This window comes from Rhinatrema bivittatum, chromosome 2 (genome assembly GCF_901001135.1).
Source record: "Rhinatrema bivittatum chromosome 2, aRhiBiv1.1, whole genome shotgun sequence".
NCBI lineage: Eukaryota > Metazoa > Chordata > Amphibia > Gymnophiona > Rhinatrematidae > Rhinatrema > Rhinatrema bivittatum.
In genome coordinates, this window is record NC_042616.1 from 343,671,566 (window position 1) to 343,696,906 (window position 25,341).

At 41.2% G+C, this 25,341-nt stretch overlaps 1 protein-coding gene across 3 annotated transcripts in view; it reads right to left on the minus strand.

Moving 5' to 3' along the window:
* The window catches only part of EPB41L4B (erythrocyte membrane protein band 4.1 like 4B), a 709,272-nt gene that overhangs the window by 166,238 nt on the left and 517,693 nt on the right, over positions 1-25,341 (minus strand). For all 3 annotated transcript variants that reach the window (XM_029589854.1, XM_029589857.1, XM_029589855.1), the window contains exon 16: positions 23,592-23,788. In XM_029589854.1, the coding sequence (XP_029445714.1) occupies positions 23,592-23,788 (197 nt within the window). The remainder of the gene's footprint in view (positions 1-23,591; positions 23,789-25,341) is intronic.

Consider the following 25,341-nt stretch of genomic DNA (forward strand, 5'->3'; position numbering starts at 1 on the left):
ATAATGCCTCTATATTGCTCCATGGTGAGACTGTACCTTAAATACTGTGTACAATTCTGGTCACCGCATCTCAAAAAATATATAGTTGCGATGGAGAAGGTACAGAGAAGGGCAACCAAAATGATAAAGGGGATGGAACAGCTCCCCTATGAGGGAAGGCTGAAGAGGTTAGGGTTGTTCAGATTGGAGAAGAGACGACTGAGGGGGGATATGATAGAGGTCTTGAACGAGTAGATGTGACTCGGTTATTTATACTTTCGAATAATAGAAGGACTAGGGGGCATTCCATGAAGTTAACAAGTAGCACATTTAAGACTAATCGGAGAAAATTCTTTTTCACTCAACGCACAATAAAGCTCTGGAATTTGTTGCCAGAGGATGTGGTTAGTGCAGTTAGTATAGCTGGGTTCAAAAAAGGTTTGGATAAGTTCTTGGAGGAGAAGTCCATTAATGGCTATTAATCAAGTTTACTTAGGGGAATAGCCACTGCTATTAATTGCATCAGTAGCATGGGATCTTCTTAGTGTTTGGGTAATTGCCAGGTTTTTGTGGCCTGGTTTGGCCTCTGTTGGAAACAGGATACTGGGCTTGATAGACCCTTGGTCTGACCCAGCATGGCAATTTCTTATGTTCTTGTAACATATTTTGCAGGTTTTAACTGTAGTATTTTTTCAGAGTACATAAACTGGTCAGATTGGCCTCCTTTACAAGTATGGGAGGGTCAGGGGTACTTCTTGAGTTCATATATATATTCAAGTTATACTTTACTGTGTCAAAATAGGCTTGGGGTTCCCCTTCTTTCTTTGCAATGCACATCCAATTGAAAGAGTTTTAATACAAAGTACCATGACCATATGCATTCCCTTTAGTAGTTCCACCTGAGCCAGTTTATTTTCAATATCATCCCTTAGTTTTATGAGGAATGGATACCACCAAGCAGGCTTATTCCAGGTGATGTCTGCTACCAAGTGGTGAAAATGGGTGTTACATGCATTTTACAAAGTCAAGTCCTTATCTCAGTCACAATAATTTCTTCCCTGCTATGTGGGTTATCAAATGTTTGGTGAAGAGCCACAGGAAGGTATGCCTGCTCAACAGTAGAGGGCTGTTACGGCAGAGGAAATGCCCAGTACAGAGTGTCACCTATGAATATGCTTAGTACTAATTCAAGCTTGGCACTCTCTGGGTTAAATTATTGAGGGCACATCATAAATTGAAACAGATACTGGTTAATGAACATGTGGAACTGCATTTGGGTTCCATCAAAGTGCTCTGAGAATAGTAGTGCAAGATCTCGAGTCATTGCTCATGGTAATTCTAGGGTTACATTGTTAGATTACAGCTGAGCTAGTTGTAGCACAGGTCCTGAAACCCCATAGCCAGCACTGGAAACTATCTTTGAAGGGTTTCCCTTATCTATTCATTACTAGGTTCCTCCATATCTGGATTACTGGAAAGCACTCTGTATGGAGTACTTTTTCTCAGCAAAATTATCTCGTTCCCAACCCAGGTTGCTTTGAGTAGGGATACAAGGATGCAAGCCTTCCCCCTAAAGTGTGAAGCCAAGTATAGCTCTGGCTCCTTGCGATTCAAAACCAGCCCAAGAATCTGGCAGTAGCAGACAAGTCAGGTAGCAACACGTCCAGTTCAAACCAAAGTATAATCAGGTTCAGTCATTCAGATTTTAATAGAAACTACCTCTGCTTTTTAATGCAGAGCTCGAGTCTTGATGCTAGTGTTGGGCCAGGTGGTCTTCAAGTTGCTGGAAAAAGCTTTTTAAGAGCAGAGGCCCAAACCAGTTCCTTGGATACATGGTTATTGACCCTGGCAAGAGGCTTATTCCTTCTGGCACCTCAATTTGCCTTGTACTAAAGAATTACCCTAGCAGCCAGATTACCAGTCTGCTTTCCCGTTCAGTCTAGTTTAAACCCCACCAGTTCTTGACTTGCTAAATACAATTAAAAAATTAAAATCCAATAAATCACTATGTTTATATGTTTTGACAAAGATATCCTGAATGAATAATTATGAGATAACTTTGCATACAATTGAGGCAGTGTATATGCAAAGCTCTCACATACATATTAATTCGGGATATCTTGAAAACCTGACAGTGCTGCTCTTGAGGCCTGGAATTTCTCCTCCTGGAATGTTTTAACATAGAAACATAGAAATGATGGCAAAAAAAGACCAATCGGCCCATTCAGTCTGCCCAGCAAGCTTCCACACTTATTGTCTCATACTTATCTGTTTCACCAACCACCAAGTTCAGGGCCCTTGTTGGTAACTGTTTGATTCAAATTTCCTGCCATCCCCTGTCATTGAAGCAAAGAGTAATGTTGGAGTTGCATCAAACGTGAGCATAAGGCTTATGGTTAAGGGTTGTAACTGCCGCATCAAGCAAGTTACCCTGATGCTGGTTTACCCAGATTGCACAGATCGATGCCTTGTTGGATGATGTCAATGTAAATCCTGTTTTCCTCACTTCCCCCTAACATTGAAGCAGAGAGCAATGCTGTATATGCTTTCAAAGTGATGTATCAGGCTTAATTGGTTTAGGGTATTAAGCGCCGTAATAAGCAGTTACCCCCACGATTGTTTAATCAGATTGTGAAGTTCTTTCCTTGCTGGTTGTCTTGTTTAGAAGTGGACAGTTAATACAGGGTAACAAATCTCTTTTACAGATTTAAGAGAGAAAATCAATTTGGGTCCACAGGTTTTTTTTTCTTATAGATAATTCTATCATATTTAGAAAAATAAGAACATAAGAAGTTGCCATGCTGGGTCAGACCAAGGGTCCATCAAGCCCAGCATCCTGTTTCCAACAGAGGCCAAAACCAGGCCACAAGAACCTGGCAATTACCCAAACACTAAGAAGATCCCATGCTACTGATGCAATTAATAGCAGTGGGTATTCCCTAAGTATAATTGATTAATAGCCATTAATGGACTTCTCCTCTAAGAACTAAGGCAAAGGACCTAGGACTAACAGCCATAGTGACTTTTGGAAGTATTTAGGTTCGTAATAAATCTAGTAAAAAAGTAATTTCCAGTAGAGGAAGATGCTTCTGGGTATGTCCTTACATCCATATAACGTCTAGAGATGTGAATCGTGTCCTCGATCGTCTTAACGATCGATTTCAGCTGGGAGGGGGAGGGAATCGTATTGTTGCCGTTTGGGTGTTTAAAGTATCGTGAAAATCGTGAGCCGGCACACTAAAACCCCCTAAAACCCACCCCCGACCCTTTAAATTAAATCCCCCACCCTCCCGAACCCCCCCAAATGCCTTAAATTACCTGGGGGTCCAGCGGCGGTCCGGAACGGCAGCGGTCCGGAACGGCCTCCTGCAATTGAATCGTGTTGTCTTCAGCTGGCGCCATTTTTCAAAATGGCGGCGCAAAATGGCGGCGGCCATAGACCAACACGATTCGACTGCAGGAGGTCGTTCCGGACCCCCGCTGGACTTTTGGCAAGTCTTGTGGGGGTCAGGAGGCCCCCCCAAGCTGGCCAAAAGTCCATGGGGGTCCAGCGGGGGTCCGGAAAACGATCTCCTGCCGCGAATCGTTTTCCGTACGGAAAATGGCGCCGGCAGGAGATCGACTGCAGGAGGTCGTTCAGCGGGGCAGTTACAATCCGTACGGAAAACGATTCACGGCAGGGCATAGTACAAGTTGTTCTTAGCTATGCTCTGCTTATCCATCAGCACATTTTGACTGCACTTTTCAACTTGCTGCACTGTACACCTGGAATAGAGTTCCTGAATTAGTGACTCATGCTCTCTCTGGCCTTATTCAAATCAGGGCTAAAATTCCCCCTGAGACTGCATTTAAATCTTAATCAATGGTTCTCTGTGATTGCTGTTTAATTATTTTCTATAATAAAACTTTTGAAGTCTCTTAGTTGTCTTGCATATTTATCTTCAATAGACTAGACAGGCTGTCTCTTATGTGTATTTGTATAGTGCACACAAAATGAGCCCTAAACTCTACTCCAGAAACCTCCAAAACTGTGAACACACATCCAAATCGATAGGTAACTGGTATAAATTTTATATACAATACAAATCATGAACCTTATAGACAATCTACAAAAGATTTTAAATATATATGTAGGACCTCTAAACTCGATGAGTCTGTCAATCATTCAGACTCATGCTTGGGTGAAATGGTCCAATTACTTTATTAATCAAAAATCAATTTTTAGTTTTATCATTTTTTTAGACCCAACCAGGTCATTATCAATAAAATGCTCAAGCAGTGCCTCCGTGAACTGAGAGAAACCAAAATCGAGAAATGTAAAACACTCTGCATCAAATTTGTTCTTCAAAACTTATAGACTCCTTAATTATGAAAGTGATATAGAATACTCATCTGAATCATTCAGCAACAAATTCCATGGCTAAGAATGTCCCCTCATCTGAGTTGTTCCAAAGTGAATACCATTGTAGAAACTGTCCCGACACGATCGTGTTTCGGACCACACCGGGTCCTGTTTCAGGGGCAACGGCACATCCAACAAGGTTCTTCAATAGCACACAAAAAGCACTCTCACTGCAGTAACCAAATTCTTTCACGGTTCCATTAGATTTATATTTCTTTTCCGGCAGTTAGCGTTCTTGACCGCAATTTAGCAAACAACATGGCAGATCCTTTGGTTTAAATATACACGCCGGAAGTGCAAAAGCAGCAGAGCAAGTCCTCCATCAGGTCGTCACTGGAAAGCAGGGGAGGGGATACATGACGCGGTTGTTAAATGCCAATAATGAATAAATCTCATTCCAACTTCAATCCCACTGAGATGACCGAATTCTCTCGCGGTTCCATTCAATATCTTTCTATCTTGTGCAACGGTCAACATACTCATCGAGTTTAGAGGTCCTACATATATATTTAAAATCTTTTGTAGATTGTCCATAAGGTTCATGATTTGTATTGTATATAAAATTTATACCAGTTACCTATCGATTTGGATATTTCTACAGTGCAACATACATCTAGTAGTACCGCATGTATTTAGCTGTGCTACAGCAATGATAAACAGTAGTAGTACTAGTAGTAGTAGTAGTAGTAGTAGTATATTGCTTCAATTGAGAGGAAGATTTTGGGGTAGCATTAAGCAAGAAAGATGGGAATTTGATATGGAAAAAGGACCTATGGTTATTGTCAGAAAAATGTAGACAAATTTTAATGAGATGGTAATCACATTAGATGACTGCATGGTGTGCAAATTTCTTATGTTGGCTTAACTGTGGGGACAAAGGGACTGCCCTGCCATTTTGAGATTTTAGAAGAAAGAAATTACTACTTAACTGATAATTTCCTTTCCTTTAGTGAAGGGTACGTCGATCCCAAAGACTGGGTTTTGCACCTCTGCCAGCAGATGGAGATGGAGCAAAAGCTGACATCATGGCCAAATAGTCTCGCTCCGACATCAGCCAGCCAGTATTCTCTGGAAAATCCAAATTGTGGACAAAACTGATTTTACTCGAAAATTAGCAGCAACAGCGAACCATTCATGTTTCTCAACCTACAGGAACACTCAGCTCAGCCAAAATAAAGAACATATCTAGCAAACTAATCGCTAGAGAAGCCACTTACCAGTTGTCAATGAAGAGCAGGAATAATAGTCTGCATAGCTCGCCCTAAGAAAGGCTAACAACAAATTCACACATATATACCACAACAACCCCAGTAGTGTACTTTTTTTTATTTTTAACAGGTAATTTGTAGGACCTTCATGACCTCAGCTTGCCAGTAACACCAAGCTGAATCGACCTCTGGTCCAACTTTATTTTAATTTAATTTAATTATTGTGCTCACTCAGAGTCAAACATCCTTTTTTTTTTTTTTTTTTTTATATTATTTCTTATTTTTCCTAAAAAGTCATGAAAAGTCCACGGGGCAGGGAGATCTTTGTAAAGCAATTTATTTGCCCCTATCCAGGAGCTAAACGAGTAACCAATACTTAGCTTTAATGTCAAACACTGTACATCACCCCGACATGGCCATGTTTCCATCGCATTCTGCATCTCCATCACTCCCCGGTTGAAAGTTTGAAAGCATTAACAGGAGCAAGTGGATATCGGATGAGAAGACCCCCTGATGCAGAATGCGATCGAAACATGACCATGTCGGGGTGATGTACAGTGTTTGACATTAAAGCTAAGTACCGGTTACTCGTTTAGTTCCTGGATAGGGGCAAATAAATTGCTTTACAAAGATCTCCCTGCCCCGTGGACTTTTCATGACTTTTTAGGAAAAATATGAAATAATAATAAAAAAGGATGTTTGACTCAGAGTGAGCACAATAATTAAATTAAAATAAAGTTGGACCAGAGGTCAATACGGTTTGGTGTTATTGGCAAGCTGAGGTCATGAAGGTCCTACAAATTACCTGTTAAAAATCAAAAAAAGTTCACTACTGGGGTTGTTGTGGTATATATGTGTTTGTTTGATATTTCCTCAGATTTCAGGGGTTTGTTGGGCTTAGTTTTTGATTTTTTAACAACAAATTCAAACAGCAGCAGCCAAGGGAAGGCCTGGGATTGATCTACCCTTCACTAAAGTAAAGGAAATTATCAGGTAAGTAGTAATTTCTCCTTCCTTAGCGTTCGGGTAGGTCAATCCCAACGAGTGGGATGTACCAAAGATAATCTTGAAAAGGGCAGGAGGCTGCCATTGGTCCAATCAAACTGCCCATGCAAATGCAGCATCCTCCCTAGCCCTAACATCCAAGTGGAAATGCTTGGAGAAGGTGTGCAAAAATGACCATGTTGGCAAATTTCAGTAAGTGATAAAGTTCGATCCATGATACTGTCTGAGCCCTTGTGGAATGCGGTCTAATCGTTTTTGGTAAGGCAACTTCAACAGCTACACAGGCTGCAGTAACGACTTCCTTAACCCAGTGGGCAATGGTTGCCCATGTTGCTGGTACTCCCTGCTTACCTCCACCATTGAGCACAAACAGGTGATCCAGACTTCCAAACAGCCTTAGGAATGATGAATAAAACGGAAAATGTCATAATGCCTCTGTATCGCTCCATGGTGAGACCGCACCTTGAATACTGTGTACAATTCTGGTCGCCGCATCTCAAAAAAGATATAATTGCGATGGAGAAGGTACAGAGAAGGGCTACCAAAATGATAAGGGGAATAGAACAACTCCCCTATGAGGAAAGACTAAAGAGGTTAGGACTTTTCAGCTTGGAGAAGAGACGACTGAGGGGGGATATGATAGGGGATATGAACTTGCTCTTCATTTTCACAACAAAGTCAACAGCCTTCTAACTCATCTGCCTTCTAATCCCACCGACCCTGCTCTTTACCAGTCTCTTCAACAATCATCCCCCAACAACAATGGTCTGGAAACACTTGAACCCATCTCTATCTTAGAGATACAAACTCTTATAAGAAGAATGAAACCTTCCTCCCACCCTTTGGATACTATCCCCACCAAACTGCTCCTGGCCATCCCTGACTCCATCGCTAAAACATTGTCGGACATCATAAACTGCTCACTCTCCCAAGGACTATATCCTGACGACCTCAAATTGGCCTCCATCAAACCTCTACTCAAGAAACCCAACTTGGATCCTAAAGACCCCAACAACTTCCGTCCTATCGCCAATCTCCCATTCATAGCCAAGATTCTAGAAAAAGTTGTCAATACTCAACTCTCCGAATACATAGAAGAAAACAAAATCCTTTTCCAATCACAATACGGATTTCGCAAATCACTGAACACAGAATCCCTCCTCATCTCCATGTCTGACTTCATATTAATGGGCCTTGACAAAGGCCAATCCTTCCTCTTAATTCTACTGGACCTATCAGCCGCCTTTGATACGGTCAATCATTCCATTCTCACTTCCATTCTGGCTTCTATAGGTATCTCAGGCACCGCTCTCTCATGGTTTAAATCTTTTCTCTCCAACAGAGGCTTCAAGGTTAAGATACAGAACAAAGAATCTTCACGAATGGACGCATCCATAGGAGTCCCTCAGGGCTCCTCACTGTCACCTACACTCTTTAACATTTATCTTTTACCTATCTGCCAACTCCTCTCCAACCTTAACCTCAAACATTTTCTCTACGCCGACGACATCCAGATCGTGATACCCATTAAAGAATCTTACACAAAAACATTGGTTCACTGGGAAAACTGTCTCTTCGAAATTAAACATCTCCTGGCTAACCTAAACCTATTTATTTATTTATTTATTTAATGTCTCTTATATACCAATGTCCGTTTGCACATCGCATCGGTTCACAGTAAAACATGAACTTTATGGGCGAAGCCCTTACAAGGAACAGATAAATACAGTTAACTTTAGGGCATAGCCCTTAACAAAAACCAAGGAAGAAATACATTGGAGGGGGGTATTGATTTACATACTATAACCTATATATATGTATATATATATATATAAATAAATATAAACATAAATATTATAACATTTCAAGGTACCAAAATCAGAGGCATTTCGTAATCCAATATTCAGGCCGAGTTCACAAGTGTGGATTGGGGTTATCCATTTTGGAAGGAATTATGTGATGGGGGGTGACGTAGGGTAGGCTTGCTGGAAGAGCCAGGTCTTTAGTTTTTTTTTGAAAGTGGGTGTATATGACTCCATGCGGATGTCATGAGGTAAGGAGTTCCAGATAGTGGGACCAGCTAGAGAGAAGGCTCTGCTTATGGTGGAGGAGAGTTTGAAAGCATTAATGGGTTGGGAACGTAGGGTTCCTAGGAGAGCTGTGCGGGTGGGTCTGTTGGAGGTGCGAGGGGTGAGTGGAGGGTTGATCCAATTGAGATTGGAGTGTAGCAGACTTTTGTGGATGATGGAGAGTGCCTTATAAAGAATTCGGGAGTGTATAGGGAGCCAGTGTAGAGAGATGAGTATAGGGGTGATATGGTCCTTCTTTTTGGAGTTTGATAGAATACGAGCGGCAGCATTTTGTAAAAGTTGTAAAGGCTTGGTGTGTGAAACGGGGATGCCAAGGAGAAGTGCGTTACAATAGTCTATTTTGGATAGAATAATAGACTGAAGTACAGTACGGAAATCCATGAAATGGAGAAGAGGTCTGAGTTTTTTTATTGTTTGAAGCTTATAATAACAATCCTTAATGATAGAGTTAATGAATGATTTAAAAGTCAGGTGATTATCTATAAGTACACCTAAATTGCGAATCCTCTAAAACAGAACTGCTTCTCATCTCCCCAGATAACAATGCCATCTCTAATCCTCCAACTATCCCAACTACTACACAGGTGAGAGATCTAGGAGTATTAATTGATAACCGGATGAACCTTAAAGCTTACATCAACAGAACCACCAAGGACTGTTTCCACAAACTCCAAGTTCTGAAAAGAATTAGACCACTCTTCCACACTCAGGACTTCAGAACCATTCTACAAGCTATCATTTTTTCTAAGATCGATTACTGTAACTCTATCCTACTGGGCCTACCTTCCTCCTATACTAGACCCCTCCAGATGTTACAAAACGCTGCGGCAAGATTACTGACAAACTCCAGGAGGAGGGACCATATATCTCCAATCCTAAAAGATCTCCACTGGTTGCCTGTTCACTTTAGAATCCTCTACAAATCTCTTTCCATAATATACAAAACCATCCATCAACACACCCCACTCGACTTACAATTCCCATTCCAAATTTATAACTCCGCCAGACCAACAAGAGACACACTCAGAGGATCTCTTCAAGTGCCCCCAGCCAGATCTACCAAACACATTACCTTGAGAGATCGGGCCTTTTCAACAGCCGGCCCCCTTCTATGGAACTCCATCCCACCGGACCTTAGACAGGAGCCCAGCCTCCCAACCTTCAGGAAGAGACTTAAGACCTGGCTGTTTAAAAAAGCTTTCCCGGACACCGATTAATTCTATTCAGCCAGATTCTACCACTTCCACATGTAAAAATGTTATTACTAATGTAAATACCTATACCTAATGTTATTCTCTCCCTTTTCTTCTCTCCTCCCAGTTCTTTTACCTTGTTATTTGTAACTGCTTCCTTCTACACAAATAGGTTATTGAATTGTTCACTGTACACCCCTGTTATATGTAAACCGGCATGATGTGTTTGCAACATGAATGCCGGTATATAAAAATTTTAAATAAATAAATAAATAAAATCATGAGAGGTCTAGAACGGGTAGATGTGAATTGGTTATTTACTCTTTCGGATAGTAGAAGGACTAGGGGACACTCCATGAAGTTAGCATGGGGCACATTTAAAACTAATCGGAGAAAGTTCTTTTTTACTCAACGCACAATTAAACTCTGGAATTTGTTGCCAGAGAATGTGGTTCGTGCAGTTAGTATAGCTGTGTTTAAAAAAGGATTGGATAAGTTCTTGGAGGAGAAGTCCATTACCTGCTATTAAGTTCACTTAGAGAATAGCCACTGCCATTAGCAATGGTTACATGGAATAGACTTAGTTTTTGGGTACTTGCCAGGTTCTTATGGCCTGGATTGGCCACTGTTGGAAACAGGATGCTGGGCTTGATGGACCCTTGGTCTGACCCAGTATGGCATTTTCTTATGTTCTTATGTTCTTATGTAGTCACTTCCAAATACCATAGTAAATGCCGACTGATGTCCAAGGCTTGCAAAAGGCGGTACTCAGCTTCATCTCCCTGACCAAGGCAGGCAGAGAAATGGACTGATTCAAATAAAACTCTGAAACTACTTTGGCAAAAGGGAAGGCACAGTCCGAAGTTGGTCTGCATCCAGTGTCACTTGGAGAAAATGCTCACAGCAGGAAACAGCCTGTAGCTGAGACCTGAAATGCCGAACAGATTGCTACCAGAAAAACTGTCTTCAAGGAAAGCAGCTAAAAGGAAAGAGTACGCAGGGGTTTAAAAGTCAGACCTGCCAAGGAAGATACAATGTGTGTGTGTGTGGGGGGGGGGGGGGGGGGGGAGATGCTTAACTCCCTTCAAGAAACATGCCACATCTGGATGGGAAGACACAGGCCCTCCATTGACTCTCCCCCTATAACAAGCCAGGGCTGCAACTTGAACTTTCAAAGTGTTAAGGGCCAAACACTTACACAAACAGACTTGTAAAAATTCCAGAATCAAAAGAATATCCACCTTGAGCAGTTGAACACCTTGCTCAGAACACCAGGCCTCAAAGTTGCTCCAAATTAACATAGGCTAGAGAAGTAGAAAATTTCCAGACCCGAAGAAGAGTGGAAATTACCGCAGGCGAAAAATCCCGCGTCAACAACCAAGCCCTTTCAATGGCCAAACCGTATAACAGGATCCTCATGCAGAATGGGTCCCTGACTTAACAGATCTATTCGAGACGGTAGTCTGAGGGGACTGCTCACCAGAAGTCTCTGGAAATCAGCATACCTTTCCAGCAATGGAGAGGCAGATATGCTTAGGAGATGCTGCTTCACCCACACCATGAGTGCATCTATCTCCTCCAACAGTTTTTGACTCTTGGTTCCACCCTAATGATTGATGTAAGCCATCATTGTTGCATTGTTAGACATTATTCAGATCACCCGAGCCTCTAGCTGCTCGGCGAACTGCAGGCATGCTAACCGAAATGCTCATGCCTCTACTCTGTTGATATTCCACTGCTGCTCTGCTGCCTTCCAGCTCCTTTGTACCACTAAGAGATAAAGGATAGTATTTGATTATTATAAGAGTGGATGTAATTTAAATTTTGTACATTAAGTAATTTAGTTTATGCATGGTGTTTATTTATGTTACATATTTGTAATCTGATCATCTGTGAACCGCAACGATTAACAGTTTGACGGTATGCAAGTAAATAAATAAGTAACTCCTCCTCCTGCTTGTGAGCCCCCCAACTTGGAGGCTTGCATTTGTCATGAGCACTAACCAATCTGGCATCTTCAGGGAAACTGCCTTCCTGAGATGATCCGCCTGTAACCACCAGTCCAACTGGGACCTCACGTCTAACAGAAGGAGCAGCCTCACTGCATAGTTTGGCGAATGTGGACCCCATCAGGAGAGCAATGCATGCTGAAGAGGACACATATGAGCCCTTGCCCAGGGAACCACTTCCAATGCGGCAGCTATCAACCCCAGGATCTGGGATAAGACCACACTGTTGGAAGAACAGAGTTCTGCAGGGATCTAACTTGTATCACCAACATGTAGGCCCAAGACTCTAGCAGAAATACTTAGCCCAGCCTTGTATCGAACCAAACCCCTAGATACTCTAGGATCTGAGATTATCTAGGCTGCAAATTGCTCTTGGCCACATTCACCACCCAGTCTAGATCCTGTAGTAGGGAAACCACCCTGCATGAAGCACGAAGACACTCTTGCACATCCTGGGCTCGAATCAACCAGTCATCCCGATAGTGGTGAATTAGAATGCTCTCATTGTGGAGGGCCACTGCTACCACCACCATGGCCTTGGAAAAGGTTCTGGGCATCTTGGGTAGCCCTAAAGGCAAGGCCTGAAACTGGTAACGATAATCCAAAATAGAAAACTGGAGGAACCACTGATGTTCCCAATGAATGGGAATATGTAGATACGCCTCCATCAGATCTAGAGACATGAGGTACTACCCTGCTTCTACTGCCATTATGACAGATCGCACTGTTTTCATCCTGAAATATATGACTCGTAAATGTCTGATGCCCTTGAGATCCAGTATGAGTCGAAATGACCCTTCCCTTCTTGGGCACAACAAAATAAATGGTATAGCGGCCCATATTTTGCTGTGATTCAGAAACAATAGTCACTGCATTCAGGTTCAACAGCCATTGTAACTTCACTTCCACCTCTACCCTCTTGAGGGGAGTTGCAATGAGAGACCATAAAAGCATCTGGAGGAATGTGATGAAATTTGAGAGCATACCTGTCCCAAACCACATCGAGAACCTATTGATTTGAAGTAATCTGAACCCACCTGTGATAAAAATGGGATAGGTGAACATCTATCTTCTGCACCACCAGGTGGATTCTGCAAACCTTCACTGGGAAGACAGAGGTGCTTCCCCTCTGGAGCCCATATCCTTTGAGATCCTCGGGAGTGAAAGGACTGAAACCTGCGGAAGGGATAGGACCTCTGGGAAGAACCTCACTGGGAACAGACACCTTTCCAAAAAGGCTGGGCCATAGGTTTCTTGTCCTCCAGCAAATAAGGAACCTGAATCTCTCCCCATTTACTTGCTAGTTTTTCTAATTCATTGCCAAACAAAAGTGAGCCCTTGAAGGGCAACATGGTAAGATTGGCCTTTGAGATTGTATCTGCCAAACAGCTGCGCAGCTCTGATTGCCACCTGGCCGCAATAACCAAAGCAGCTTTTCTGGCAGCCATTCGAACCAACTTACAGCACACCTCAGCTAAGGCGGCAGCCCCCGGTTCTATTGTAAGTCCAAACTCGGAGATGGCGCTCACAGAATCTTGACAAAGACTCGAGGTAGCCTGAGCTACCAAAGCGCAACAAGAAGCAATTTGTAAGTTCATCTCTGCCTCAAAGGCTTGCTTTAGGATAGCCTCAATCCTTCTATCCTGAGCATCTTTCAATGCCCACCTCCCTCTACCGGGATGATGGTACGCTTTGTGACAGAATACACCAAGGAATCCACCTTAGGGAAACCCAACTGCTCTCTGGCCTGTGAATCCAAGAGATATAACCCTGCCAAAATGCAGCCTCCTTTAAAAGATGCCTCTGGAGCACTCCATTCCAGATCAATCAACTCCTGGATCGCATCCAGAGGGGTAAAAACAAGAAGACTTGCATAGGGTGACCAAAATGGGCTCTCCTTCTGCATCGCCAAGGAGTCAGAACCAGCCACTCTGAGGATCTTCAAGGTCTGAGAGACCAAGCTTGGCAACTCCTCTCTATGAAAGAAATGGAGTTCTATAAGGCTTCAAATTTGGGGGAACCTCTTCCTCATCAGGAGAGCCACCACCTTCATCATCAGTATCATTTTGATCCACCTGCATTCGAGCCTTGTCAGACTGCGCTGCACCATGGCATTTGACCGTGGAGACAGGCAGAGAAACACTCTGCATGCACGGACCTATCTTAGCAGGCAGTGTTGACTCAGAAGGCCGCCACTGTAGAAATGTTTGCAATCCCTGGAAAAATTCTACGAAGGAAAAGGACGGGCCCATTCCAGGCCCCATAGGCCTGAAGCTGACATCCTGAGAGCGAGAGTCTCCACGGGCCAAGTCGTTAGGATAGACTGAGGGAGGGGACAACCTCATTGTGCCACTCTCAGTCCCACTCCCCGCAGACCAAGGAGAAGGATGATTGTCAGCAAAATATGAAGGAGGTAAACCTGCCCAAGCATCAAGGCAGCGTTGACACAGGCTTAAAGACAGCTCTGGCTGAATGGCTCTGATGTGGCATGCAGCACAAATGGATAAGCACTTAGGCTTCTTCACCACGTTTGCTATGGTTGTAAGCACCTAGATTATGTGTGCATAAAATCCATGCCCAAAACAGATGCACACAAAAAATGTGCGCGCAAGTATACGCACTCAGGCCTTACGTCCAACTAGGCGCCCAATCTGAGCGCCAATTACCAACATCAAAAAGATGAAGTTGGGTGCACAACTGGGCACACACGAGCGTGCCAATGGCTCACAGCGAAAATGGTGCAAAATCACCTCACAGCCTAGCATGCACCAGAAGGAGAGAAACCGAAGCAGGGCCCAGCCAAATGGCTGCTCAACCCACCAGGCCTGCACCACCTCCTCCCCTCACAGAACTCCCCAGAGACATAAGCGGGACAGCCGAAAGCCAAGGTAACAGTTTCTCCTGATTTCCACTCACTTTTTTTTTTTTTATAAAGTAAAACACTTTTATCTGAGCTCAGCCCTTCCTGGCTGAGAGCAGGTACAGGTCCTAGCTATGGAGGGAGAGTGATAAAGCCTTCACCACTGAGGCTCTCTTGAAATTTTCGGTCTATGCCAGTCAAGGCTACCGGACTTAGGGCACTCTACTGAGGGAGGGACTGCACGGTATCACCTCAGGAAGGAAGTGGTGCAACAGACATCTCATCTTTCCGTTATCTCCTTTCAATTCCTTCTTTTCTTTTTTACTCATAGGCAATCTCTTGAAGGGAAATGCATGTCCACCATCTGCTGGAGATGGAGAATATTGACAGGCTGATGGGGAAGGACTATATGGCTATGATGTCAGCTTTTGCTCCGTCTCCATCTGCTGGCAGAGGTATATAAACCATTCGTTGGGACTGACCTACCCGAACACTAAGGAATTTGTTTCATAGGAAACAGATTACATAGATGGATATTCTATTTCTTTCATAGATTGGTCTTTTGAGTTATGTATTGCCCTCAGCCCTTAATCTCTAGCTTGTGTGTCTAGACAGTCAGTTAAACTTTATTTCTAGTTTCAGATCTCAGAGGACTCAGTTCTTGGATACCAAACATTCAGGCCGATACAGTACAGTGTGCTCCGGTGGAGCACACTTAACTTGCGGTTGGATGCGCATTTGACGCGCTAGCTTTACCCCTTATTCAGTAAGGGGTAATAGCGTGTGAAAACGCGCGTCCAACCTCCTCAAAACTAATAGCGCCCGCAACATGCAAATGCATGTTGATGGCCCTATTAGTTATTCCTGCGCGATTCAGAAAGTAAAATATGCAGCCAAGCCATACATTTTACTTTCAGAAATTAGCGCCTACCCAAAGGCGATATTAAGTTGGAGGTCCCAAAGGTTAAAAATAATCAAAAATTTAAAAAAAAAAAAATTTAAATCTGCCCGCGGCTCGAAAACCTGTGGCTGTCAGCGGGTTTGAGAACAGATGCTGGCAAAATTGAGTGTCGGCTGTCAAACCCGCTGACAGCCGCCGCTTCTGTCAAAAAGGAGGTGCTAGGGACACGCTAGTGTCCCTGTTAATAACCTCCTTTTACCGCGGGCCCTAATTAGCATATTTTTATTTACTGTATTGAGCGCACAGGACACTGGCCTGTGCGCTCTCCCGCGTTTCTTTCTGTATCGGCCTGATTATTAGAATGATGAAACAGTTCAACACGCACTGTGAATGACAAGCGAAAGAACAGCCATACAGATTGCAGAGCCTCGTGCAGCTGTTATGAATCTCTGAAAACCCAGTAGTCAGAGGGCGATGAACTGCAGCTGCAGTTAAAGCTGTAGATACTTGTAAATAGTAGTGAATAGAAGTAGGAGTAGGGATAGGAATAGGAATGCTTCTTAGGAACTTGTAGAAAAGGATTCAAGATAAACAGTTGCCAAAAAGCTCTTGGCAACCTGAAAATGCCTCCAGGCAGGGAACAATCCCAGATTGCTTTGAGTCAAGGGACCATCAGGGAGAAGAGAGAGCAGACAGGAACAGATTTAATAGGAAATTCAGAAATATTCAAACAGCAACTAACAATAAACAATCAGGACAGGGAAATTAAAAACTCTGCAGATATCTTAGCCATGCAATAACACAAGATGGCACAGAGTGGCAGTGTAATAAAGAAACATATACATATCACTGCAGAAACAGAACCAGTCTCTGAATTAAAGCAATATATCCCCCGAAGAACAAATTAACTATTTAGTTGTTAACTGCAGCTAAATTAACAAGAATGGCTACATGGAATTTGATACACAATTCGGTCAATGAATGGCTAAATAACATTTGCCTTAAAAATGATTCAGAAGAAAAAATTTTGAAAACCTGGAAACCTTTAATCAATAAATATCAAACTACTTAAAGGTCTGAATTTTTTTTTTACTTTTTCTATAAAGATGATACAAAATGTATCATTCTTCTATTTTGTGTTATTAGATATGATGCCATATCTTTTTTGTTGCATTTATAGATTATGTATTACTTCTCTCTTTCTTGCATATTTATTTTGTACATTTTATGGATTTTTATAATCTGTTATTTTGTATTGTTGAAAAGCATCTGTAGAGGAACAACTTATGATTGGGCATCTGCAGCTCCTCAAGTTCCCCAGATATCTTGGACAAACAAAAATTTCAAACTGTGTTTCTCAGTGGGTGGAAAAACAGTGGGGAAACCCCCAAAAGAAACAATGTCTAAAGAAAATAAAATAAAACCATATAGTGAAAACCTGGCTTTACCTACCTATATACACTTTGGCAGTTCCCTCACTACAAGGAGCCAAGCTGGGCTTGTTACCCCCAAAAATATAGCACAGTTCAAGTTCTAAGAAACAGCATGGTTTTACATTTTCTTAAGAGATCAATATTCAAAGCATGTTCATTGCTATTTAACTGGAGAAGTTTAACTTATGCTGCTAAGTAGCGGCTGCTGCATCTGTGCCTACGTTCAGCGGCTGCTGCTTAGCTGCATGTCGTTTATATGCTAACAAGTAAGCAGTATAACTTGTGGGCATCTGGTGGGCGGATCGGGGCAGAGCGAGTTAGCCATACAATTTATGCAACTAACTACTGATATTTGGTCATAGCTTTATAAGTTATGCAGCTAAGTTAGACGTCCCATAGAGTAAGTCTAAACTTAGCCGGTTATAACTTATATGGCTAAATGCGATATATATGCCCATATTCAGCGGCTTAGCTGTGCTGCTGAATATACCTTGCAACTTAGCCGGATAAGTTATAGCTGGCTAAGTTACTTAAATGGCCAGCTTTCAATATTGGCTTCAGTAGTTTTAAATTTCCTGTACATTAGTGAACTATAAGATTCATTCTCTTTTAGAAAACCCATTCCTATAGCTTTTAGGAATCTTGAAAGGATATACAAATTCTTCATTCAGGATTTTGGCTTAAGGCAGAATACTGAACTGTTCTCTCAATAAATCTGTATAATGTTTTCCTACTTTTTGGTGGAGGGGTAGAAGGGAGTTGGGGCCGGAGGGTGCTGGAAGCCAATAGTGATGGGTGGGAGGGAGAAAAAGGGTGGAGGGAGAAAAAGGGTGGGGAAAAAAAAAGGGTGGAGGGAGAAAAAGGGTGGGAAAAAATAAATAAATAAATGGATGAACTGCGTGGCTTGCTGGGCAGACTGGATGGGCCGTTTGGTCTTCTTCTGCTGTCATTTCTATGTTTTTCAGATCAACCAATATATGAATAGTACTGGCTCTGACTACAGGGCATATGTACTAAACTGAGTTAACAATAACTATTAATGCATGTTGTAATGTCCAATATTAAAGAAATGCAAATCAGGTACATGTAAAAATCACAAAATGTTAATTATGCACAATAATGCAGATGGTAACACAAACTTAACTATTCCTCCCTGAAATGCTATTAAACTTTTTGCACTAATGTGTCTGTGCAACATTTTGTTTATTTTAATGTGTGTACTTTTTTGCTGTGCAGTTGGAAAAGATAATGTAGGCATTTAATGCACATTAATGCTTGCAAGTACCCTTAACATTATTTATTTAATTTAGATTCCACTTTTTGGCTCTTCAAAGTGGATTACATTCAGGTAATCTTTAGTACATTGGTCTCTTTTTTTAGCTAATACTTCATTTTGACCTGCAAACATATAACTCTTCTCTATGAATGCAGAAATAACAGAGTAAAAAATATTATTTTAAAGAATATAATGACTATAGATGAACTTAATTTCTTTATCTGTCTTTTCCTCTACTCCCATATTTTTAAAATAGTAAAATTTATGATCTTTCTCTAATACTTAAATAGCAGCTATAGCAATTTAAAGATTATGTCTTCAGATTGTATAGTTCACTTTGTGGTAACAGATAACTCCACTCAGAGAAAGAACACTATAGATTTAAAATAGTGAAAAGGAAAATAAAACTCAGATCTTTAACTTGAGCAAATTGAGACATCTTGCCTCTTCAGTGAATCTACTTTTAATAAGGAAAAATAGTAAAGAACATGAGATAAAAGAACATTCTGAAAATGCTGATAGATGAATATGTTTTGGTTTATCCAATGCAAACTCATCAGGATGACAAGCACATACATGCATACATTTTCACTGTCACAATGCTGAGTGCCAGTAATAATCATTTTTTCGATCTACCAACAAGCTCAGCATCAGAGTGACATGATATTCATGTGTGACACCATCTTTTCAATTCATCTAGGCTCCAAAAAGTGAATATCCACAACATAAACAAATAATGGTTTTTGTTTTTTTGCCTCAGATATTTATGTTTTTCAGTGTATGTGCATTGGAAAGATGGCACAACATATGAACATGACAACTCAATGACATCATGATGCCACATTTGGAATCTATTATCTAACTATAATAAAGAGGAAAGTTGCCCTGCACCTACTATGTAAATTGAGCTCTATCCCTCTCCCTTCCTATATTCTGCAGCTCTGTCCTACTCTCCAGCTCCACCTCTCTCTCTCTGTATGGAAATTGAGCTCCATCCCTCTCTCACCCTGAACTCTCCAGCTATACTTGTTCTCTGTAATGTCCAATCCACGGTCTACTACTACATATAAAAATTGAGCTCTGTTCCTCTCTCTGACTGTATTCTCCAGCTCTGCCTCTCTCTCTGAATTGTCCAATCCCCTCTCTACTACCATACAGTACACACCTGAGCTCAGCCTGTATTCTCTAGTACCACAAATCTAAGGCCAGCTGTAAGGCAAATGGCTCCCTGGGTGAAAAGCAGGAAGGAGTAGAGAGAATGAAAAGTGATTTAAGAAAGCTGGAAGAGTGGTTGATGATTTGGCAGCTGGCAAAAAGTGCAGAGTCATGCATCTGGAGTGCAGTAAGCCGAAAGAGCTGTATGTGATGGAGGATGTAAGACTGATGTGCACGGACCAGGAGAAAGATCCTGGTGTAATAGTGTCTGGAGATCTGAAGATGGTGAAATGATGTGACATGGTGATAGCTAAAGCCAGAAGAATGCTGGGCTGCATAGAGAGAATAACCAGTACGAAAGAGGAGGTGATAATCCCCTTGTACGATCCAGCAGTGTGCAGGGTCAGCACTTCGTGTGGGGGCTGGAGTTCCAGCTGCTGTGGCGTGTGAAGGAGGACCCACCGCGACTTCTGAGGTGTTGTTGAGCCCTCAGGATGATCGTGGGCCTCCGGCAGTGCCGGTGACCTCTGTGTTGGGCCCCATGAGGAGCCCCGAAGTATTGGGCTTTACAAATGAATCCACTCCCCCTCTAGATAAAGTCTACTTTCTACCATCTCGCTCTGGTATTCAGCTTTGGAATTCTTCATTGGACTTAAATAACCTTTCAGAGTATTTAGAGTCATCTATTTTTGAAATAACAGAGAGAGCTACATTGTTGATCTCTCTATATACGGAAAACGATTTTAGTAGTGCAATGAAAAGTTATTTTAGGAATTCTAATGCATTGGAGGTCGAAGGAGCAGTGCTGCAGGTTGCACCCGCGCTCACATCCTCTCTGATCGAGAGTGAAAATGCCATAATACCTGCACCAGCGGCCACAAGTTCCCAAGTGTTGAACGGAGGTGAGAGTTTTCCAGATATCACTTTACCAAGTGTTGTAACAGCATACAGCTTGGAAAAACCTGCTATAGTAACCCTAGATTCACTATGGGAACTAATTTAGTCCATGGGAAAAACATTTTCAGACTGTTCATTGAAGATAAATTAATTGTCTCCGCAAGTGGACTCTTTATTCAGGTTTAATGAAAATCTGAAAAAGAAAACTTCAGAAAAGATTAAGAATATGGAAGAAGAAATATAACATGTGAAAAGAGTTTAATCTACAATTACTCAGGACTGCTCTGTCCTGAGTAGGAAAGTGGAATTAATTGAAAACAATTTAAGACACCTTAATTTGCGAATTTTGAATTTCCCGAGGGTGGTAGGAAAAGTTCCTAGAATTACTATCAGAAGATATTTCCTGGAAGTATTGGGCTTTACAAATGAATCCGCTCCCCCTCTGGATAAAGTCTACTTTCTACCATCTCGCTCTGGTGTTCAGCTTCGGAATTCTTCATTGGACTTAAATAATCTTTCAGAGTATTTAGAGTCATCTATTTTTGAAATAACAGAGAGAGCTACATTGTTGATCTCTCTATATACTGAAAACTTTAGTAGTGCAATGAAAAGTTATTTTAGGAATTCTAATGCATTATTCATGGGTCAAAAAAATCAGGATTTTTCCTGATTTAACAAAAATTACCCAAGAGAGAAAGAAGGGTTTTCTAGCCTTAAGGCAGGATACTTTAATTATTGGTGCTATCTTCTTTCTAAGATTCCCGTGCAAATGCATAATAGAGTTGCTTATATTTTCTTCATACCAGAACAGCTTAAAAGCTTCATAGATTCTAAAAAGGTAACACCTAAACACTTGAGATCATCTTGTATTGATAGAGTAGTGCTGTAAGCTAAGCCATTTCTATTTTTAATTTCCTCTGAGTTTTCTTTACTCCTAAAATTACCCTCCCCCTCCAGGGTATGTGGTCTAATGGGTATTGTAAAAAAAATATTTGTTACCAAATGTGGTTATACTTTGTTAAACTGTTGTATTTGATACCATATTTCCTTGCAAAGTGGATACATTGTATGACTGTTGTAAAATGAATAAACAATAAATTAAAAAAAAAATACTAAAGATGCTATACTATTTAGGTTTAGATTCAATTATGCTAGGTCCCTATATGTATTTGTATATTTTGTATTGCAAATAAATTGGTATTGCAAACATTTAAGCTTCAACCACTTCTGCAATGCAGAATCATGCTGATAGATATATTCTGGTTCCACAACAGAAGCAGCTTGGGAATCCTAGGTCATGAATTATACCACTATTGCTTTCTTCAACAATCATCAGAGCAGGAAGTGCCATGCCGTACTCTAAAAAGTGTGAATACAGGACCCATAGATACCCACTGTCATTGCTTTAACTCCTGAGCCTTGTTTTCTCAGTTCTTTAACTCTGCCATTTAAAATTCAGAATAAAGTCATTTGGAAGTACACTGTTGTGATTTTGTCAAGTACAGGATGATTTGCTATACACATATAATGCAATTTCACATACATTAAGCGATTTATTTTCAAAGGGTTTTGGTGCCTAACTTTGGGAGTTAGGCTCTTAAATTGATCTCTTTGAAATTTTACTAGGACCTATTTCCTAAATTTAGGCTCCTAGTTTCACAAGGCTCTCAAATTTAGGGCCTTAAAAGGTAGATGTCTACAGGGGGTCGAATTAAGATGGGGGGAAAATGTTAGGTGCTTAGCATTGATTTTCATTCAGCATTGTGCATCTAACATAGGAGCCAGAATACAAGCAAATGAACAGCAGGTCTAAATTTAGAACTGTAGGGCCTGATTTTAAAAAGCATTTACTTGCGTAAATACACTTTACTTGACTAAGTGGACTTTTGAAAATTGCTACAACATATGCCATTGAATTGACCATAGGTTTTACTTGAATAAGAGCACTTTACTGGAGTAAATGGCTTTTCAAAATTGCTATGCTAGTATGTTACATTTATGTGCATATCTCCTTTGAAAATTACCCCCTTAAGTTTTTAGATTTTAATTTAAGTGAATTTTCAGCCAAAATTTTAGGTTTCTAAGTTTGAATGAAAATAGGTACCTAACAGGGCCTGATTTACTAAGGCTTAGGGATGTGCATTCGTTTTGAACGAATGCGCAATCCGCAACGTATAGGTCCCTATTCGTTGCATTCGTGGGGTCCTGAAATGTATGGCGAACCCCCACGAATGCAATGTATCATTAACGAAATAAAACCCCCAGCCTCCTGACCCCCCCCAAGACTTGCCAAAAGTCCCTGGTGGTCCAGCGGGGGTCCTGGAGCGATCTCCTGCACTCGGGCCGTCGGCTGCCGGAATTCAAAATGGCGCTGATAGCCTTTGCCCTTACTATTTCACAGGGGCTACCGGTGCCATTGGTCGGCCCCTATCACATGGTAGGAGCAATGGATGGCCGGCGCTGAGTAAAGGGGGCCCTTAGATATCTAAATTTAAGAGCTCAACGTTTTTGAATATTGGCCTTAATGTGTTAAAATAAATTTAGGACACCAAAGTAGAGGTCAGTTTGATGCTAATCAGTAACCAGATATTATTTGAGTAAGAAATGCTAATGTATATTCTCTGTTATAACTTATAGTGCACAAATATTAGCAGAATAATGTCTTGACACTTGTCACAATAAAAACTAACATATTAACTTACTACCTGAACAGAATAGAAACCTAGACCAATAGTGATTTCTATATAAGCAGAGTCTTGAATTAGTCAAGCCAGTAGGTTGGTTTGTAATTTTCATAGATTTAACCCCCCCCCCCCCCCCCTTGTTGGTTTAGGCATATCTTAATCTGGTCTTCAGAGATCTGGTTTCATTCATGACTTCTTAACAGTGGAAAGATTTAGCTACACTGAGTTCTACTTTTTTGTTTTGACAAACCGATAAAACATAAGAGCTAAAATTGATATGAGTAAACAAGCCTGTATTTTTTTCTTTTTTTTCAAGTGCCTTGCTTGCTTACATACTAAGAAACGCTTAAGGAGGAAAAATATACAATTTCTATACAATATAATCAAATCAGGCATGTAAAAGTGCAGTAGTGTATAATTCCTATCGAACGAGGTAAGGAGGATAACATGTTAATACAGCAGACAGAACTTGCTATTAATTTATATTGCTCATGCTTACTATGTGTGTCTGAAACTTCAGGGATAATCTCTTTGCTCTCAGTTCCAATCACTCCATAACTAGAGTGGTGGTGGTGATGGTGATGATGATGGTGATGTCTTCCAGATACTTTTGTGGTAAATGGAGTCCCTCCATTTTCCTCAGCATTGAAAGGATGAAGATCAGTGTTGTTCAACACTTGTGAAATCATAGGATAGCTGTATAAAAGAGACCAATCTATTTTAAATACAGTGCAAGTTATGAATACTGTACCATATTTAACATACATAACTTTTTTTTATACTGAAGACAAAAAAAAATTCATGGAACTCATGGCCAAATTTAAGGATCAGGTAAATTTAGGACAAAATGATAAAAAGCCTGCAAGCCAGCTTACTTACACAGTTTTAAAATACCATGTCTTTTGCTCAAAGCTTTAAATTCCTGTTCCTTCTAAAAAGGAGGGAGGGAGACATTTGCAAATAAAAACGTGTACACGTTTGCCCCAGCATAAGTTTAAGTTAACCATCGGACAGAAGCCTAACATGCTTTTTGTTTATGCTTTTGCTCCCATAATTTCTTTTAGAAACGTTTTCTTTTGTAGATTTTGCATAAAATTAGAGAACATGAAAACTCTAAACAGATTAACAAAGTGTATCCCTATAAGAAACTTCACTGACTGTAATAAATGACAACAAAACTATCACAGTTTCACATTGTGATGGACAGTCGCCCAAGGAACAAGCAGCCATGTGTCTGGAGAGATGAATCGGCCAATGATAGTGAAAACCGTGCGATTCTGCCTATGCCAACCACCTCCCCCCCTCAGGTTGAGCCCTCAGGTGTTGTGGCCGGCAAGGCAAGAGTAATAGGGTTAGCCCCCAATGCAAGCAAGGAGATTGAAGCTTAGAACACAGGAAGGAGATGGAGCATACCAGGAATAGGAAGGAGACCAAGCAGGAACACATAGTAGAAACCAGAGACAAAGACGTTCTCTGGATTCAGGTAATGATGGTGCCAGAGTACGAAGACCAAGCGAGTCCACAACAGATCCTCACAAAAGCACAATAAAGCATAGTGTCCAATTTTAACAAATATACTGTGATTCTTTGTTTCCCAGATGTGTGATTTTTTTTCCTCTCTTCCTGCTCATTCTCCTGATCTACCGCTAGCCCGTCTGAAGTCTCATTTCCCATAAATCACTCAGAGTTGCCATGAACTGGATAAAGGAAGAGGCCCATAGGTGGACCTTCATTGAAGGACCCGCCAAAGAAGTTGCCCCTTTATCCTTTTACAATCTTCATCTAGAAAACCTGAATTCAAGTTAGTGTGTGTTTTACTTTTCACACCATTACTTGGCAAATACAAAAAGAGTATCAGAAAATATTGGTGGGTTCTCGGTATACATTCTGTATTTCAGCAGCCACCAATATTTGCATTATCCCAGGCTAAGAACATATGTGATCAATTAGTTCATTCTGCTTTTCACGATCAAGTTTCCAGCATTTCACCTCCACAACAGCAAGGCCATTTTCCCTGCGGGTGGTGCAACATCTATGATTATTACCATTCAAGGTGAAGAGTTCAGGCTACCTAATCATGATCCTTTTAAATTTTGTCAACACCTCACGGGTACATTCACAGGAGTGATTTATACACTTTGGGGCCCTTGTGACTTAGTATATATAAGGAAAATCTCACGGATGTTCCGCACACACATTCAAGAGCATCGCAGCTATATTCACCAGCAAAAACAAGAAGTGCCGGTAGT